This window comes from Thalassophryne amazonica, chromosome 10 (genome assembly GCF_902500255.1).
Source record: "Thalassophryne amazonica chromosome 10, fThaAma1.1, whole genome shotgun sequence".
In the NCBI taxonomy this organism is placed as follows: Eukaryota; Metazoa; Chordata; class Actinopteri; order Batrachoidiformes; family Batrachoididae; genus Thalassophryne; species Thalassophryne amazonica.
This window is the reverse complement of record NC_047112.1, coordinates 39,644,942-39,665,736: the sequence shown is the minus strand read 5'-3', so window position 1 is coordinate 39,665,736 and position 20,795 is coordinate 39,644,942. Positions and strand designations below refer to the sequence as shown.

At 45.3% G+C, this 20,795-nt stretch overlaps 1 protein-coding gene across 1 annotated transcript in view; it reads right to left on the bottom strand.

Moving 5' to 3' along the window:
* The window catches only part of fbn2b (fibrillin 2b), a 229,559-nt gene that overhangs the window by 58,971 nt on the left and 149,793 nt on the right, over positions 1 to 20,795 (bottom strand). The window contains exons 12-27 of the mRNA XM_034179854.1: positions 20,276 to 20,419; positions 19,780 to 19,899; positions 13,256 to 13,381; positions 13,052 to 13,174; positions 11,186 to 11,461; positions 11,011 to 11,064; positions 9,533 to 9,658; positions 9,302 to 9,427; positions 8,972 to 9,091; positions 6,850 to 6,987; positions 5,521 to 5,571; positions 5,197 to 5,322; positions 4,836 to 5,063; positions 826 to 951; positions 474 to 602; positions 190 to 315 (exon numbers count right to left, since the gene is read on the bottom strand). Coding sequence (XP_034035745.1) covers positions 190 to 315; positions 474 to 602; positions 826 to 951; positions 4,836 to 5,063; positions 5,197 to 5,322; positions 5,521 to 5,571; positions 6,850 to 6,987; positions 8,972 to 9,091; positions 9,302 to 9,427; positions 9,533 to 9,658; positions 11,011 to 11,064; positions 11,186 to 11,461; positions 13,052 to 13,174; positions 13,256 to 13,381; positions 19,780 to 19,899; positions 20,276 to 20,419 — 2,139 coding nt within the window. The remainder of the gene's footprint in view (positions 1 to 189; positions 316 to 473; positions 603 to 825; positions 952 to 4,835; positions 5,064 to 5,196; positions 5,323 to 5,520; positions 5,572 to 6,849; positions 6,988 to 8,971; positions 9,092 to 9,301; positions 9,428 to 9,532; positions 9,659 to 11,010; positions 11,065 to 11,185; positions 11,462 to 13,051; positions 13,175 to 13,255; positions 13,382 to 19,779; positions 19,900 to 20,275; positions 20,420 to 20,795) is intronic.

Genomic DNA, 20,795 nt, shown 5'->3' with positions numbered 1-20,795 from the left:
CATTGTGTTATATTTTTATCTTCTAATTATTGATCCAGACTGTCTTCCAAAGCAGTGAGACAACTTTGGCATCAGACTGGGAATCAAACTTTACTGCATGGAGGGTCTTTTGGTCAGGTGTACACAGGATTTAATAAAGATGGGCAACACTGTGTGCTTGTACATGTGTGTGGTTGATGTATGACACACCCTCGCAGGCAGATCCGTCAGTGCTGAGTGAGTGTCCGAGAGGACAGTCACACTCATAACTGCCTTCTGTGTTCAGACATGTTCCTCCACGACACAACAGCGGGTTTCTCTCACACTCATCGATGTCTGTCAGCAGAGAGGAGGGAGGTCAAAGTAGGTACCATGAGGAAAGAGAAGAAGAAGCGGACATCATCAAGTTAGGATAAAGATAGCTGAACGTTGAGGTGAGCTGAGCTGTGATTTCTTATAGTGACTATGGTTTCACATTGGTGTGTTTCACTTACCCATACAGTTCTTCATCATCATGAAGCCGCTCTCATAGCCCTCAAAACATTCACACTCGAAGCTGCCTGGTGTGTTGACACAGGTACCGTGCCCACACAGGTCTGGAGAAATACGGCACTCGTCGATGTCTGGAACACAGACAAAAACAGATTGAGAGAAACATTCATTTGTCTAGTTTTCATTTGCGACTGCCTTTCAAGGTGCACAGTAAAATAACCAGTGTTAAGTTAACACTGGCAGTATTAATTTTACACTGGTGATTTTACTGTGTAGGTTCTTGTGACTAAACTGCAGTGAAACCAATTTCAGCTATTCTTCTGTTTCTCTTCACTTTGGACTATCACTCCATACCTGTGCAGTTCCTCTCTTCTGCATTCAGAGCAAAACCGCTGTTGCAGCGACACTTGAAACTGCCGATGGTATTCCTGCAAGTTCCATGAGTGCACAGACTGTGGAACACCTTACACTCATTCACATCTGAGGACAAAGAGGTAAGATGTTAGCACTTCCGACACATGCTTTAAAATAATATCAATATTTGACAGCTGCCATCCAACTAAAACAACTGAGATTATTTAATATTAAAAAAAGCCCCCTTTCCACTTGCACTGGAAGCCTTTTGCATTGAACGGATTTGGTTTTAACATAAAATGTAAGTCACTGATAGTCACTGAGAATCATCATATCCTTTGACAATGAAGTAGACAATCTGTTGCACTAGCTGTGGTAGTGCTGCAATAAAGATCAGTATATTTACAAGCATGTTGTCTTTGCAGAGCTGGATACAATATTGACAAATTTCTCAACTCTTGGAAGTGTCACAGCAATTTCGAGGACAAAACTATCCTGTAGGGTTTGTAGATTAAAACACATGTCAACACAAAGGCTCCACCGTGCGGACCAGTCATCTGTCAAAATCAAGCCAACAGATGTTTTTATTTGACTGTTTTGATATAAGTGCAAAAAACACAACAAAGGACACAATCTGAAATGAAACCAGGCAACAGGACACGTGGTTTACCACATGTTGTAATGGATCTAATTAACACTGGGTTTGTTTCAGAGTTATGTACATCAGGTTCTGATAAGATTTCTACTGGTCCAAAGATCTCTCAGTTGCGATTAACATTGCTTTATATCTGTCAAGATTTCACAAAATGGCATGTGAAGTGTTGGAACAGAACAAACAGAACTCTTGTATGATGAAATCTCATGAACATATCAAATCTGTTGCCGGGTGGAGTGTTTCCCATAATCACAACCAGTTAAAGTTCTATCGTCAATAAGATTTGGGTTAAAGATAAATTACAATTGAAATGACATATAGAGTATCTTAGATTAGATAAATATAGACATTAAAATTGTTCACTGAGGATTTTCCTCTGCATCTTCAATTTAAGAACATGTCACTTCCAGGTGGTAAAACAGGTAGATGAATGGATAAGGAGCTGGTCTGCAAATATGCAGTCCTAGGGGTACTTATGCTACTACCTGTCTGTGTCCTTAGGCAAGACACTTAATCTAGATTAAGTGTGGACAGTTAAGTTGGACAGTTTACTGTAGATACAGTAAACTGTCCCAGTCCACCCAGCTATAAATGGGTATCACCCTTGGCTGAGGAAGTAACCTACATCAGATTGGCATCCCACCCAAGGAGAGCAATAGACTCTCATCCACTTGATGCTACGGAATTCAGAGAGTAGTATCAGCACCAAGGGGCCGGTGGCCCTCTACTAACTTCTTCCTCACTACTAGGGGTCTAACAATGCATCGTGAATTGCAGTGGTGGGCACAGCTAACAAAAAAGTTAGCTTCGATAACAGTTAATCTGCTAACTGAAAGGTTATCTTTTAGAAAGCTAAAGCGATAAACTCCTAAATAATTTAGCGGAAGTTACAGATAAATGCTAAACCTATACCTTTCAGTATTGATTTCAGTACACTAGCAGCTACTGACAAAACAACAAGCCAGCGCTTCTGTGTCAGATTAGCTTTCTGTCAGCAAAAGAGACCTGGTAACCAAGGAAAAAGAGAAGGAGGAGGAGGCATATTAAAGACAATTTCTCTTTTCACCATATACAGACTTGCTGGCATATCACGCAAGTTATCAACAGGCATACAGTTTTAACTTATGGATAAAATATTAACCAAACTAATTCCAGACAAGTTATTTAAATTAACATCACGTCTGGCATTTTATAAAGTGAAAATATCAGCGCTATATCTTTTAGTTTTAAAAGTAATGCACTAATTTTGAAGGTTTTAGTGTTTGGACAGACACACATGCTGCAGTGCATTATGGGTAAAGTTTCACAACAGGAGAAATGCACTGAGACACTCCAATCAGGCTGCACTTTATCCGCTGCACACGGACAACAACATTAAACTCTTTGTATATTGTGCCTAAAACTCTCGTGAATATATTCTCTGGGTTTATAGATGTTATTATTGCATTTTGTTTTATGTAAACATGCCAGAAACTCAGGCTGTGTGAGTTGCAATCATTTCCTGTTCATGTCATTCTGGGGGAAAGTGGTTTGCTCTTTAATGTCCTGCTTCTTGTCCTTTACAACACTGTTTGCCCTCTTTCTTCCAGAGTAATATATATAAGATGTCTGAAATTCAGTTTGCGTTTATTAAATTCCACGCAGATTAAACGTAGCAGACACGGATTATTTGGAATATTTGTTTTAGCAAGTTTACAGGGTCTCTACTGCCATCTACTGGCCAGTAGATGGGCAGTGTTCATTTGCCCTATTGAGATATTCCATAATCCTTGCCAGAGAGTTGCTGTAGCCTCTTATCAATGAAAAGCATCAAAATATACATTTTGGTTGTATAATCTTCATGTGGATTCTCTGTGCTGTTTAGACTGCAGCAAGTCTCTGGTGCGCAAAGGATTATGGGAAATCTCAATAGATAGCAACCACTTGCAAAAAAATCATAAATGGTTTATATTGAAAAAAGAAAATACCTGAACCAACTGAATTGTGTCAAATGGTAACACCTGAATGAATTACGTTCTTTGAAATTAAGTTAATAAATTAGATCAACATGTGGTAGTCAAATTTATAATTTCATTTCAAAGAACTTGATTAATTTTCAACACTACTGTAGAAAATATATAAATAGGAAATAGATAACATCAAAGATTACAATTTTTACCTTGAGTATTTTATTTCTTTAAAGATAAATATTCACCACAGATTAATTTCTACATATTTAGCAGGAGCAGCAATGTAATTATGTATTCTGATATGTATCAAATCGTGACAGGTGTATTGTGATATATATTGAATCGTGATGAGTATATTGTGCAATATATTGTATCATGGAGCCAGTGCATTACTACACCCCTAGTGTATCGTGATATGTATTGAATCGTAGCGCATGGTTACACCCCTAGTGTATCGTGATATGTATTGAATCGTAGCGCATGGTTACACCCCTAGTGTATCGTGATATGTATTGAATCATAGCGCATGGTTACACCCCTAGTGTATCGTGATATGTATTGAATCGTAGCGCATGGTTACACCCCTAGTGTATCGTGATATGTATTGAATCGTAGCGCATGGTTACACCCCTAGTGTATCATGATATATATTGAATCATAGTGCATGGTTACACCCCTAGTGTATCATGATATATATTGAATCGTAGTGCATGGTTACACCCCTAGTGTATCATTATATGTATTGAATCGTAGCGCATGGTTACACCCCTAGTGTATATGTATTGAATCATAGCGCATGGTTACACCCCTAGTGTATATGTATTGAATCATAGCGCATGATTACACCCCTAGTGTATATGTGTTGAATCATAGCGCATTGTTAAACCCCTAGTGTATTGTGATATGTACTGTATCGTAGTGCATCATTACACCCCTAGTGTATTGTGATATGTATTGAATCGTAGTGCATCGTTACACCCCTAGTGTATTGTGATATGTACTGTATCGTAGTGCATCATTACATCCCTAGTGTATTGTGATATGTATTGTATCGTAGTACATCATTACACCCCTAGTGTATTGTGATATGTATTGAATCGTAGTGCATCGTTACACCCCTAGTGTATTGTGATATGTATTGTATCGTAGTGCATCATTACACCCCTAGTGTATTGTGATATGTATTGTATCGTAGTGCATCATTACACCCCTAGTGTATTGTAATATGTATTGAATCGTAGTGCATCGTTACACCCCTAGTGTATCATGATATGTATTGAATCATAGCGCATGGTTACACATTATATACTGAATCATGATAAGTATATTGTGAGATATGTTGTATCATGGAGTCAGTGCACTGTTACACCCCTCGTCACTGCAGAGTGAGTTGAGAATCTCAGTACCTTTATAGAAGGGTCTGCCGGTCAGGATATCACCTCTGTTGGCAAAGCCGGGCCCTCGGGGGCAGATGGATCTGTACTCAGGTGAGCCTGGTTTGGGACACTCCTCACAGTCAATACCCCAGGCAGCACCCACTGAACAGCAGCACATGTCCACACGGTATCGCCCTGGTAACGGCTGGCCGCACTCATCCTCGTGCCACTTCATGTAGCACTGCTCACTGCGCATGTCTAGGAAAAGGACAAATAAGACCTCAGATAAGAAAGCCTGACATCATCTCTGCACCTTTTCAGAATTAAAGCTGTGTACTGTCACACCCAGTGAAGATAATTTTTGACAGCTGTGGTCTGCAGTTTCTCTTACCCACACACGTGCGCCCTGTACTGTCCAAAGTGAGACCCTCGGCACATTCACAGCGGAATGAGCCCTGAGTGTTCACACAGCGGCCGTTTGTACACACTCCAGGGAACACCTCACACTCATTAATGTCTGCAGGGAGCAGGATGATTTTAATAACAGAAGAATGCACATATAAATCCAAATGCTTGTGTGCTAAATTAAACCTGTGGGGACAGTCTTAAGCCACATTAGAAGGACAAGAAGGTAGACTGACTTTACAGGTATTAGGCGATGGGTGGGGTAAACATAAAGGGTATGTCACCACTGTTGAAGTCTATTTATTTTTACCTTCACAGGCAAGACCCTTCATGCGAGCAAATCCTCGAGAGCAGGCAGTGTCTGTGGAAATATAACAAATCTGATGATATAAAGTCACATTCAGCTACAAAATGTAGATGATCTTGCAAAATACTGGTTTAAAGGTCTAAATTGTTGTCTACCTTCTACAGTTATGCATGGTTGGGGTTTAATGTTAAACATTCCAGAAGTCCAACATCTGTACATCTGTGGATATAGAAATTCTCCAACTATAAGCAAAATTTATGCCAGAAACGTATCTGCTGCAGGGATCGGACATCCTATTTAAAATGTGAGACGCCTTTGTGTTTGTTGGGGTATTTTGAGATACAAATAATCTTTGTTTTTAAGATACGTAATGATATATCTTGCTAAAGACTGTTTATATAATACCTTTTTAATTCTCTTAATCATATAAGAATAACACTTATTGAAGCTGCAAAATGTGAATGGCAAAGTAAATATGTCCCTTTTGCAATACTTTATCAATATAGTTGTACAACATGGCGGCCTCCATGATGGGGCCCATATGAATATCAAGGGCTCATTCTAACCTTGTGAAAACACATAGGTTTATTGTTACAGGCAATGAACAGATGGTTATGAATGAGATATTCCATTTCAGCTAATCATACACACTGTAGCCTTAAATGATATTAGCATTTAATTACTATTTCAAATGCCTTTTTAACACCTCACAGGCTAATACTGTAAGAGACAGCACTGAAACCTTTTACTGCACTAGCATTTAATAATCAGAATTTTAAAAATTGATTTTTGGCCAGAAGATATAATACCTTAAATTTAAAAATACTAACATAGCTTCAAAAATGGGGTGGCATGGTGGCCTAGTGGTTAGCAAGGTTGGGTAGGATTACTTTGAAAGAATAAATGTGGATTACATGTATGGACATACGTACAATTGGATTACTTGTAATCTGATTACTTTTGGATTACATTTCGAAGTAATCCTAGCCAACCTTGGTGGTTAGCACTGTTGTCTCACAGTAAGAAGGTCATGGGATCGATTCCCATCTGTGGCCTTACTGTGTGGAGTTTGCATGTTCTCCCCGTGTCTGTCTGGGTGAACTGGAAACTTTAAATTACCTGCGGGTGTGAATGTATTTGTTAGTCTATATGTGGCCCTGCGACAAACTGGCATACTGTCCAGGGTGTACTTTGCCTCACACCCTATGATTGCTCGAATAGGCTACAGCTCCTCATGAGAGCCAGTGACCCTTAATTGGAGTAAGCAGTAAGCAGTGAGTGAGTTTCAAAAATGTATATATATATATAAATTTCCCATAAAGGTTAACTGACCAATCTCGCAGACTTCACAGGGGCTTCCCCAGGCAGCTCCAAGTGTGGAGCAGCACTCAGACTTCAGCGTGGCTCCGTTAATGTTGACCTCACAGCGATTGTCCTGCATCGTCAGCCAGCACGTGCTCTTCATACTATCTGTGGAGCCAGAATAACATTGTACACTCAAGCTGAGTAAAACAATGCATGACAACTTTTAATCATGCCTTCTGCAAAGTTTCATGTCAATACACGGCTGTTTTTACACTGACTTCAGTCATTTTGATGGTTCCCCAGCTCTTATGAGTTGGGGTACCCTCACTGCCACAGTCCCCTGAAAATGGCTGGTATTGCACCATGTAACTCTTGTGTGCTGTGATGGAATACTTGTGAGAACTGCAAATTATTAGACTGACTGAGCAAGAAACTGGACAAGAGTGAACGCTGGATTGTCTCTTACTTGTTGGCAAAAGCTAAAAGGATGCAAGAAGGATGATGACGTGGCATTGTTCCTATTGGATTAGAAAGTCATAACTTTTGCTTACTTGCTATGTATATCTTGTACTATTGCACTGGCATGACGTTAGGCTGTGCTAGTTAAGTAAACCAGGTAAGTCCAGTTCAGTATAGATTTAGCCAGTAAGTAATTCGGAGTGCTGTTAGCAAATTCGCTACATATCATGCTTGGACATCAGCACTACGAAGTCCTCTTGGGTTAGTTACTTGTCTTGCTATGTTGGCTAGCTTCAACTTCAATCAACTTTTTTCTTGTATAGCGCCAAATCACAACAAACAGTTGCCCCAAGGCGCTCCACATTGCAAGGCAAGGCCATACAATAATTATGAAACACAGTCTACGTCTAAAGCAACATAACCAAGGGATGGTCCAGGGTCACCCGATCCAGCCCTAACTATAAGCCTTAGCGAAAAGGAAAGTTTTAAGCCTAATCTTAAAAGTAGAGAGGGTATCTGTCTCCCTGATCTGAATTGGGAGCTGGTTCCACAGGAGAGGAGCCTGAAAGCTGAAGGCTCTGCCTCCCATTCTACTCTTACAAACCCTAGGAACTACAAGTAAGCCCGCAGTCTGAGAGCGAAGCGCTCTAATGGGGTAATATGGTACTATGAGGTCCCTAAGATAAGATGGGACCTGATTATTCAAAACCTTATAAGTAAGAAGAAGAATTTTAAATTCTATTCTAGCATTAACAGGAAGCCAATGAAGGGAGGCCAACACGGGTGAGATATGCTCTCTCCTGCTAGTCCCCGTCAGTACTCTAGCTGCAGCATTCTGAACCAACTGAAGGCTTTTTAGGGAACTTTTAGGACAACCTGATAATAATGAATTACAATAGTCCAGCCTAGAGGAAACAAATGCATGAATTAGTTTTTCAGCATCACTCTGAGACAAGACCTTTCTGATTTTAGAGATAGATAGCTTGCCATCCATGTTCCAGTTTGTAATTGGGGAATCCAAGTTTTGCCAGGTTTGTTTAGTTGACTAGCTGCTCTTTGTTAGCTGTGATTCTTTGTCTGCTGTGTTTGATGGAAACCTTTTTGTTCAGCGTGACAAACAGATGACCACCCAAACATAAGACCACAGTTTACTCTCCTTTTCTCTTTGCAAAAACAGGAATGAACAAACACAGAGGAATTTTTATCCAGCTCATCCAATATGTATGCATATTGACTCATTGTCCCATCCAGTTCTAACAGTGTGTCTATTTTGTGTTAATGTGTTCTCAGAATGGCTTCCCAAACAAAAACATGCAAACAAATGGAATTTTTAACCTTGGCAGATGGTCTAAAATACCACATGTCATTCTGAATCTATGCTACATCGCAATGAAGTAAAACAATATCCACTTGATCCAAAGCCATGCATGCAAATATTTATCTAATAAATCCTCTGTGTGCTTGCTGTTGAGCCCAACATGTGAAGCTGATAATGTGTCTGGATGGCTCCTGGAAACCTGAACCACCTTTGTGTTTATTTACAACAGCAGAGAGTGCAGCTTGATTGAAATGATTACACCAAAAGGGTATACACCAGTTTTCTCCCGTTGTAACCATTAGCTCACACAAGCTTTTTCGCGAACCCCCGCGGTGCTCCTTTAATTTGCGCCAGGCGTTTGGAAGGTCTTACCCACACAGATGGTGTTGGTGGAGTCCAGCTTGCTGCCGTGGGTGCACTCACAGTTGAAGGACCCGGCCACGTTGCGACACACTCCGTTTATGCACGGGTTGGACTCGCACTCGTTGAGATCTGAAACATGCGCCAGCGCACACCTGAGGTCACCACTGAAGTCTGAGTCACGCAAATATTTATCATTGTTTGGGATTTATCAAATGCAATATGTGTACTCCATTATTGTTTACTGGCAATGAACTGCAACACATCTGGTAATAATGTAAGGATCTTGATTTCTGCTAAAACCAATAAAACATTTGAGCATGTGAGGCACGGATTGCTCACCCTCGCACGTCTCTGACTCAGGCTTGAAGACAAATCCTTTAGGACAGGAGCAGGTGTAGGAGCCGGGAGTGTTTCTACACAGGCCGTTGTCACAGAGCAGACGGTTCACGAGGCACTCGTTAATGTCTACATCAAGAGACAAAAGTCTGATCCATCAGATCTGCACTTATTGCTTCACTTTCTGAAAGAGTCAGCTATAGTTTAAAGTTTGCCATTTTTACTTTGGCGTACCGACACAGGTTTTTCCGCTTGTGTCAGACTCATAGCCGATGTTACAGATGCAGCGGTAGCTTCCTCTCAAGTTCTCACATATGCCATTCTGACAAATGTCTGGGTCCAAGGCGCACTCATTGATGTCTAAGAGAAGATGGATTGTTACAAATTGGTATTGCACGCACAGATAACGGATGACATGGCAATAGTTCACACATATCTCTGAAAGTCATTTCCTTGAACATTGGTGAAAGGAAGAAACCATTCACTTTTGGAGCAGATCTGAGGAAAGGGGCAGATTCAGTCATTTTTATTTTTTCATTTCCTTTAACATTGCGAGATGGTGAATATTTACAACATTTGCCTTGTTGTGCAATGTTAAAATCAAGTCTGGGAGCCTGTGCTGTGGCACGCTTCGCTTCATCCACAACACCACGGGACCGCCTTGGGTCCTGGATGGTAACCACCCAGGCAGACAGTCACTCCATCCCGACCGCTCTAAAGTAATCATCTTTCTACCACAGTCAGGCGAGGCGTGGGCATCTCCTAGGCCTTCTCCAGCAACTGAGGTCCTCAACACTCAGGCACCTACTGTATGTGCTGGATCATGCATAGAGAAACATGGCTAAAATATCGAAGCTGAAATTCTCTCACAAGGCAAGTGATACTCTTCATCTTATTGTCCCTAAGTAAACGTTTATTTGACAGAGCATTTCCAGTGGTATCCAAGGATCCTTGGAAGAGACCGAGTACCAAAGAAATCCAGTAATCACCTTAGGTCACTTGTTAGAGTGCAAGTCTCACAACCATACTATAAAACAGGAAGCACCAGGACCCGAATGACTTGGACCTTTGTTCACCTGTAAAGATATCGGCATCGCCAAACAACTCTCCCTATCTAAGGACCTTATGACTCCATTAGCTCTTCTCAATCTCTCAGTCTCAAAGGCTGGGGATCCAGAAACATGAATGTCCCTGCCGACATAAGTGAATGTGTTTTTCACCACTTTCACCACATACAGATACACTTCTGTTGGCTGAGTTCAGGAAGTCATTAAAAGGCTAGATCTTAGTCTTGATCAAGGACAAGTGCAAATCCAGACTCTCACTCAGCTTCTTAATTTCTACAATCAGGGTATCCACTGATTCCACAAAGATCACAGCAGCATCCACAAAATAAAGGTCAGTAAACCTTTCCTCACCATCAAAAGCAACCATAATTCTACCCAACACCCAGTCCATGCAAGAACAGTGTAGGAGCCAGAAGACATCCCTGATGAATTCCAGTTTTCACTGGAAAAACCTCAGAGCTTCTGCACTGCACAGCAACGGGATTGAACACTTTGCAAAAGTCAGTATAAGCTGCAAGGAATTACTATCCTGACTCCGCCCCTTAATTGGACACACTCCAAAAGTTAATTGTTTCTTTGTTGGCTGACAATCCACGCTTTCAACACGCTTCATTAAAATGAGTTTGAAACAAAAGAAAAACTCACCTCTACCATCAGCTGTGATTCCAACCCCACTGCTACATACAGCTTGGAACTCAGCTGCAAGGTTCACAGAAATAAAGATAAAAACAGTAATGAGCCGGACATAAGAACAAGCTGACACACATGCATCCCCTAAAGCTGAATAATTCATATGAGCGCCACAAATCTAATTGGAGACCTGAGTTTCTGGAGGGGCAGGGCTGACAAGGCTCTCCAAAGCCATGCTCGGGATTTGCGCAACAACACTCTGACTTGGTCACTGCACCGGGGAACGGCCGAGAGCAGGTGCCCATTTTTATGTCACCGTAGCATGTGGTCCTCATGTGTGTGTCCACGCAAACTCTGCCGTCTACATCGATTGCCAGGCCTGGCGGGCACTCACAGCGGAAGGAACCCTCAGAGTTGATGCAGCGGCCATTCATACAAATACCAGGTGTCAGGCACTCATCAATGTCTGGCAAAGAGAAAACAGGTAGATACGCAGCATGTCAGCTTCTGTTTATAACACAGAATGTACTTGTATTCGCAGATGGTCTGTGGATGAGAAAACCTAAAGAAAATTCCTCCCGAAATGACACATTATTGTGAGGCACAAAAACAAAAATAATAATGTTATTATGATGTGTTACAGCAGTTTCTGCCCCACTAAAGCCTGCTTTATTTTCTTTGCATTTCAAGGGAACTGCAGGGAATCACAGAATTGTACAGAAATATATTCAACAAGCTTCAAACAACACAGTATCTGTCAATATTATTTCAAAGTACAGTATGTTATTTAGTTGAAGCCAAAGTTCGCATTATTATCCGAGGCCATCAAATATGGCCATCGGGTATTGTGAAGGCTTTTCGTCCGTCCATGTGTTCATCTGTCTGTGCTCAGCATAAGTCCAGTCCAATTACTGCTTTCAAATTCACAGGGGGCATTCTTGGGACACAGGCCTTGGACAAGTTCAAAGATGGCTAACCTTCATGTATTTTAAGAGATATTTTAAGACAGTGATGTCCAAAGTCATTCCAGAAAGGGCCAAGTGGGTGCAGGTTTTCTTTCCAGCCACTGCCTCCTGATTTCACTGACGTCACTTTGAGCAGATGGAATCAGTTAATCAGTGAAATCACCTGCTGGAGTCAGCGGCTGGAAAGAAAACCTGCACCCACTTGGCCCTTTCTGGAATGACTTTGGACACCACTGTTTTAAGAGGTTAAAAAGTCACATTGTTTCAATCTGATCCGTTTTGTTTTTGAGTGATGCGGTTGACAGCCAATCAGAGTAGAGCTGCACTGTCAGTCGCTGGTTTCTTCAAAACTGCTTTGTTTTGTGTGTTTATATACATGTGTCTCATATATTATGTAAAAGCTAGCAAAAAATAAAAAACTTGAAAAAATGCTGTTTTGGAACCTAATAACACCTCTGAACTTATTTACAAGACATTTCACCATGGTTAGCATGGTGACATCCCTTCCTGTTTTAGCTACTTGCTAACAGCTTAGTTTCTGGTATATTATGTAAAAGTTAGCGAGAAATAAATACTTCTAAAACTGAAAATGCTGTTTTTGTAACCTGATAACACCTCTGAACTTATTTACAAGACATTTCGCAGAGGTTAGCATGGTGACATCACTTCCAGGTTTAGCTACTTAGTAACAGCTTAGTTTCTGGTATATTATGTAAAAGCTAGTGAGAAATAAACACTTCTAAAACTGAAAATGCTGTTTTTGTAACCTGATGACACTTCTGGAGTAATTTACGAGACAGTTTGCTAACGCTAGCTTGCACGCTAACTTTTACTAACTCAAAGCTAACTTCCCACAGAGTTAAATTTGTCTCATTAATAACTGCAAATGCACAGAGGGTGATTTACAAATATTTCTTGATTTGCACAACATGAACAAATGATGGTTTGATTTGAACATGTACAAATTGTACATAAGACAATAGGATCTTAATAATTAATTAAACAACTTCAAATTATAAAGAACACAATGCTCATACAGCCGAGGGTATTTTAGCACTGCGTTATATTTTCTCTTTGTAACTCATACACACCAGTGCAGTAGCGTCCATTAGGTGCTAAGGCAAAGCCGGGCTTGCAGATACACTTAAAGCTGCCATCCTCATTGATACACATGCCATTGAGACACATGTTAGTTGTGGCACATTCGTCGTGATCTAGAGGAGAACGTGGGAACAATTAAGCATTTCAGTGAAGGAAGGAGAATGTCACTGCACTTAAACTTGTTGATTCCTTACCAATGCAGTTCTTTCCATCAGAGGTGAGCTCAAAACCTGCATTGCAGATACACTGAAAGCTTCCGTCTGTGTTGACACAGCGGCCGTTGCGACACATCACTCCATTTACAATACACTCATCAATGTCTGTGGAGAGGAGGAAGCATTGAACAGTGTTCAGTTTTACAAAGCTTTATGCAACAATTTCTTCAGTGATGCTGATCAACACACGGGTCATGCTGTACAAAATACATAAATATTTTTTAAGTTACATATGGATGTGGTTTCATTTTGACTATGCCCAAAGTCCCACAATTTCCTAGGCTTTGGTAAAAGCTTGGGCATATACTGTGTAAAATATGCTACGTGTGCTATCATCTTGTATGTTGTTGGGAAAGTGTAGGAGCACGGACCCACAACAGGGGGCGCAAATGAACGGACAATGGATAAAGCCAAATACAACACTTTACTGTTGTGAAAATGCACAACAACAACAGATTACAATAGTGAATGAAGTCAAATACAAGATGTCATGTGGGCAGGCTCGAAGATAGGAGACATCGGTCCGAAGTCGAACCGGAACCACACGATTTCCTCCGCCACCGAACCCCGGGAATACTGGAGCCGCCAAGTCCCGAACTCCCAGGTGGCCACTGCCTCCGCGTGTCGGATCTGGTACTGCTGGCGAGGAGCAAACACAGTTAGAAGCGGGTGCGTGTGCACCCAGCAACACGTATGGTGGGAAACCACCTCCACCTCTCGTCGAAAAAAGGAACAGAATGAATACTGTCCAACTCACACAAGTAACAGATATTCCTGTCAACAAACACAGTCAGCTGAGAATATTACCTCCTTAGTAGAGCGATATCTCGGCAATGAGGTGGAGATGCCGTCTTGCTGATATACCTCTGTAGATCTGGTGACTGATGACAGCTGTCGTCGGTGATAAGTGACAGCTGTCACCCCGGCTGCTCCTGTGAGGCGGCAGTGCCCTCTGGTGCCTGGAGCCCGCACTCCAGGCAGGGCGCCCTCTGGTGGTGGTGGGCCAGCAGTACCTCCTCTTCAGCGGCCCACACAACAGGACCCCCCCCTCAACGGGCGCCTCCTGGCGCCCGACCGGGCTTGTCCGGGTGGCGGCGGTAGAAGTCGGCCAGGAGGGCCGGGTCCAGGATGAAGCTCTTCTTCACCCAGGAGCGTTCTTCGGGGCCGTACCCCTCCCAGTCCACGAAATACTGGAAGCCCCGGCCCATCCGTCGGACATCCAAAAGCCGGCGCACTGTCCAAGCCGGCTCGCCATCGATGATCCGGGCAGGAGGCGGTGTTGGACCCGGAGTGCAGAGGGGTGAGGTGTGATGCGGTTTAATCCTGGACACGTGGAACAGGGGATGGATCCGCAGTGAGGCCGGAAGCTGAAGCCTCACTGTGGCGGGACTGATGACCTTGAGAATCTTAAATGGACCTATGTACTGTTCCTGTAATTTTGGGGAGGCCACTTGCAGTGGAATGTCCTTGGTTGACAACCACACTTCCTGCCCAGGACGATACGTAGGAGCCGGGGTCCGCCGCCGGTCTGCATGGGCCTTTGTCCTCATCCGGGCCCTCAGCAAAGCAGAACAGGCGGCACGCCACACCCGACGGCACTTCCGCAGGTGGGCCTGGACCGAGGGCACACCGACCTCTCCCTCAACCACCGGGAACAACGGGGGCTGATACCCCAGACACACCTCAAAAGGGGAGAGGCCGGTGGCGGACGACACTTGGCTGTTGTGGGCGTACTCGATCCAGGCCAGATGGGTACTCCAGGCCGCCGGGTGCGCAGCTGTCACGCAACACAGGGTCTGCTCCATCTCTTGATTGGCCCGTTCTGCTTGCCCGTTGGTTTGGGGATGATACCCGGATGAGAGACTGACCGTGGCCCCCAGTTCCCGGCAGAAGCTCCTCCAGACGTGCGAGGAGAACTGGGGACCGCGATCGGAGACAATGTCTGTTGGAATCCCATGCAGCCGGACGACGTGGTGGACCAGGAGGTCCGCTGTCTCCTGGGCTGTTGGGAGCTTCGGGAGGGCCACGAAGTGGGCCGCCTTGGAGAATCGGTCCACTATCGTGAGAATGGTGGTGTTGCCCTGGGACGGCGGGAGGCCCGTGACAAAATCCAGACCGATGTGGGACCAGGGGCGATGAGGCACGGGCAGCGGCTGTAACAATCACGAAGCCTTGCGATGGTCGGCCTTGCCCCTGGCGCAGGTGGTACAGGCCTGGATATACTCCCGGACGTCGGCCTCTAGGGACGCCCACCAGAAGCGCTGCCGGACAACTGCCACGGTTCTTCGCACCCCTGGATGACAGGAGAGCTTAGAGCTGTGACAGAAGTCCAGGACCGCAGCCCTAGCTTCTGGTGGGACGTAAAGTCTATTCTTCGGTCCAGTTCCGGGGTCCGGGCTTCGTGCCAGGGCCTCCCGGACGGTTCTCTCTACGTCCCAGGTGAGGGTGGCCACGATAGTGGACTCCGGGATGATGGGTTCCGGTGGATCCGACAACTCTGATGTCTCCACTCTTCTAGAGCCTCTTTCACCGCAAGGAGTTCTCGATTGCCGACGTCATAGTTCCGTTCGGCCGGGGTTAACCTGCGGGAAAAATAGGCACACGGGTGAAGGACCTTATCGGTCTTCCCGCTCTGGGACAGCACAGCTCCTATCCCTGAGTCCGAGGCGTCCACTTCAACCACTAACTGGCGGCTAGGATCGGGCTGCACCAGAACGGGTGCAGACGAGAAGCGCCGTTTCAACTCCTTGAACACAGCATCGCAACGATCCGACCAGGTGAAGGGGACTTTTGGTGAGGTCAGGGCTGTCAGGGGGCTAACTACCTGACTGTAGCCCTTAATGAACCTCCTGTAGAAATTAGCAAAGCCGAGGAACTGTTGCAGCTTCCTACGGCTTGTGGGTTGGGGCCAGTCTCTCACCGCCGCAACCTTGGCCGGATCAGGAGCGACGGAGTTGGAGGAGATGATAAATCCCAGGAAGGACAAAGATGTGCGGTGGAACTCACACTTCTCGCCCTTCACAAACAGCCGGTTCTCCAACAACCGCTGCAGGACCTGACGTACATGTCGGACATGGGTCTCAGGATCCGGAGAAAAGATGAGTATATCGTCTAGATACACGAAGACGAATCGGTGCAGGAAGTCCCGCAAGACATCATTAACCAAAGCTTGGAACGTCACGGGGGCGTTTGTAAGACCGAACGGCATGACCAGGTACTCAAAGTGACCTAAGGGGGTGTTAAATGCCGTCTTCCACTCGTCTCCCTTCCGGATCCGAACCAGGTGATACGCATTTCTAAGATCCAGTTTGGTGAATATTCGGGCTCCATGCAGGGGCGTGAACACCGAATCCAACAGGGGCAACGGGTATCGATTACGAACCGTGATTTCGTTCAGTCCCCTGTAATCAATGCATGGACAAAGTCCGCCATCTTTTTTACCCACAAAAAAGAAACCTGCACCCATCGGGGAGGTGGAATTCCGGATCAACCCGGCGGCTAAAGAGTCCCGGATGTAGGTCTCCATTGATTCGCGCTCAGGCCGTGAGAGGTTGTACAGCCTGCTGGACGGGAACTCACCGCCTGGAACCAAATCAATGGCACAATCGTACGGACAGTGGGGGGGAAGGGTGAGCGCCAGATCCTTGCTGAATACATCCACAATGTCGTGGTACTCCACCGGCACCGTCCCTAGATTGGGCGGGACTCTGACCTCCTCCTTAGCCTGGGAACCGGGAGGAACCGAGGAACCTAAACATACCCGATGGCAGGTCTCGCTCCACTGAACCACTACCCCGGACGGCCAATCGATCCGGGGATTGTGTTTTAACATCCAAGGGAACCCTAAAATCACACGGGAGGTAGTTGGAGTCACAAAAAACTCAATCTCCTCCCGGTGATTTCCTGACACCACCAGAGTTACTGGTGGTGTCCTGTGTGTGATTGGAGGGAGGAGGGAGCCATCTAGTGCCCGTACCTGCACAGGCGAGGTAAGAGCCACCAGAGGGAGCCCTATCTCCCTGGCCCATCTGCTGTCTAACAGATTCCCTTCAGAGCCTGTGTCCACCAGTGCTGGGGCCTTCAGGGTTAAATCCTCATAAAGGATTGTAACTGGGAGTCGTGTGGCAATGTGGGTGTGTCCCACGTGAATGTCTCGGCCCACCCCTAGCCCAGTTTCTAGGGGCGGGCGTTGGCGTTTAACCGCTCGGGGCAGTCTCTTACCTGATGCTCTATCGAGCCACAAACAAAACACGCTCCGCGGGCCAGCCTCCTCTGTCTATCTGGTGCCCTAAATGTGGCCCTGCTCGTGTCCATAGCTTCGTCAGCAGGGGGAACTGTCACCACACGGAGCGCAGGGGCCGTGGAGCGTGGGGAGGGCGGAACGCGGTCGGAACCGGAAGGGAGAGGAACGACGCGTGCCCGGCCACGCCCTTCGTCTCGTTCCCGACGGCGTTCTTCTAACCGATTGTCTAATCGTATGACGAGATCGATAAGCCCATCTAAATCCCGCGGTTCGTCCTTAGCCACCAGGTGCTCCTTTAGAACCAGTGACAGTCCGTTTACAAAGGCAGCGCGGAGGGCAGTGCTATTCCAGCCGGACCTTGCAGCCGCGATGCGGAAGTCGACTGCATAGGCAGCTGCACTCCGGCGCCCCTGTCTCATTGACAGCAGCACGGCTGAAGCGGTCTCACCTCTATTTGGGTGATCGAACACTGTTCTGAACTCCCTCACAAACCCATCATACACCTGAAGGAGCCGTGAATTCTGCTCCCAGAGCGCTGTAGCCCAAGCGCGTGCCTCACCACGAAGCAAATTTATGACATAAGCTACTTTACTAGCATCAGTCGCGTACATAACGGGACGTTGTGCGAAGACGAGCGAACACTGCATAAGGAAATCAGCGCACGTCTCCACACAACCGTTGTACGGCTCTGGCGGGCTTATGTATGCTTCCGGGGATGGTGGGAGGGGTCGTTGAACGACCTGTGGAATGTCACTGTTACACACAGGGTCGACAGGAGGGAGAGCCGCAGCATCGCCCTGAGGGCGCGCTTCCACCTGTGCGGCGAGAGCCTCCACCCTGCGGTTAAGGAGGACGTTCTGCTCGTTCATTAAATCCATCCGAGCCGTGAAAGCGGTGAGGATTCGCTGCAACTCACCGATCATTCCTCCTGTGGACGCCTGTGCGCCCTGTTCTTCCATTGGCCGTTCAACAGCCGGTTGACGCCCCTCGGGATCCATGACGATGGCCGAGATATCCTGTTGGGAAAGTGTAGGAGCACGGACCCACAACAGGGGGCGCAAATGAACGGACAATGGATAAAGCCAAATACAACACTTTACTGTTGTGAAAATGCACAACAACAACAGATTACAATAGTGAATGAAGTCAAATACAAGATGTCATGTGGGCAGGCTCGAAGATAGGAGACATCGGTCCGAAGTCGAACCGGAACCACACGATTTCCTCCGCCACCGAACCCCGGGAATACTGGAGCCGCCAAGTCCCGAACTCCCAGGTGGCCACTGCCTCAGCGTGTCGGATCTGGTACTGCTGGCGAGGAGCAAACACAGTTAGAAGCGGGTGCGTGTGCACCCAGCAACACGTATGGTGGGAAACCACCTCCACCTCTCGTCGAAAAAAGGAACAGAATGAATACTGTCCAACTCACACAAGTAACAGATATTCCTGTCAACAAACACAGTCAGCTGAGAATATTACCTCCTTAGTAGAGCGATATCTCGGCAATGAGGTGGAGATGCCGTCTTGCTGATATACCTCTGTAGATCTGGTGATTGATGACAGCTGTCGTCGGTGTTAAGTGACAGCTGTCACCCCGGCTGCTCCTGTGAGGCGGCAGCGCCCTCTGGTGCCTGGAGCCCGCACTCCAGGCAGGGCGCCCTCTGGTGGTGGTGGGCCAGCAGTACCTCCTCTTCAGCGGCCCTCACAACAGTATGTCTCCAAATTAAAAGGGCATATAATGAGTTTGTCTTGCTTATGTAATATCCCATAGACCTGTCTGCTGCCTGCTGGGCATGTCTGGGGTTGTTGCAGGGAATAATCTTCTCAGATGTATGATGGAAATTAGGAACAGGTTGACGTTAGATGTTGCTGTATCTTGAAATGCATTTGTTTGTCACTTTCTTTTATTACCAAAGCCTAGATCTCCTGGCAAACAAGGTCACCATTGCTTATCAATGACTGTGCATGAAACTGCTCATTTAAAACTTCTGTGACCTATGTAACAAAAGTTTGGTGTTGGCTCTACATGATGTTGCCAGAGTCAGACTGCACTCTGACACACCCACTCGGTCCGTTGGAGAAAGATGGGAGCTGGGGAGGTGGGTACATCTGTCAAACAAACTTTAATATTTGTTTTAAGACACGTTGTGACCTGTATTAGTTTGCTCAATAAGGGCAAAATAGGACACTTTCAAATGCAAGGATATACTGAACAGAAACATAAGCAAAACTCAATTTGCAATAACACATCAATACATACCAATGCATGCTTGTTTGGTGGGGGTTCCCTGGTAGCCCTCATGACACTTGCAGTGGTATGATCCAGGTGTGTTGACACAATCTCCATTGATACATGGGTTACTCACACACTCATCCACATCTGCACATAGGGAAACACAACAAACATATGACAGATAATGAAGACGGAAATCCAACCAGCTTAATTTTCAATTCAATTTATTTTCATTGATATAGTGCCAAATCACAACAGAGTTGCCTCAAGGTGCTTAGAGGACTTAGAACTTAAAAGGCCATCATAAGCAAGAACATCATTCATGTTTCCACTGCTATTATAGTAAGCAAAAGCACAGACCCCTTGTATTAATTTCCAGAAATCAGCAGAAGATGGCACTGTAGTTCATGTTATTAACTGCAACACTGTAAAGAGTATGGCTCAGGAAGGCCATCAAACCCGGATGCCTTTCCTGTATATTACAATAGATTACATACAGTGTTTTCTTTTGGGTCCTTCTTACCAATGCATTCACCACGCACATCCTGCCTGTAACCCATATTGCATTCACAGCGGTAGCTTGTGTGTGTAGGAATGCAGCGTCCATTGAGACACAGTTTGGTAAAGTGTTTGCACACGTCGAAGGTTTCATTCATTGTGAATGTGCCTGAAAATACACAAAAAATGCATCAAAGAAAATCAAATAGACATAGAACATAAAACCCTGAACATGTTTCTGCATGAGCGCTCAGCAATTAATCATTGCTTCAAATGTATGAAAAACTGGCTCACGCCCTGTCCTCAAGTACATGGGTATTTTGGAAAATGTAGCATTTTCAAGGCAGCCGGTCTGCTCTGTGTCAGCCTGATCCCGTCAGATCTCACAAGCTAAGCAGAGCCGGATCTGGTTAGTACTTGGATGGGAGACTTCTTTGGAACACCAGCGGCTGTGTGTATTTCTCCAGGTAAAACTGGAGTTGCGTCAGGAAGGGCATCTGGCATAAAACTTGTGCCAATTACCATTGCGGATCTGGCTGTATCTG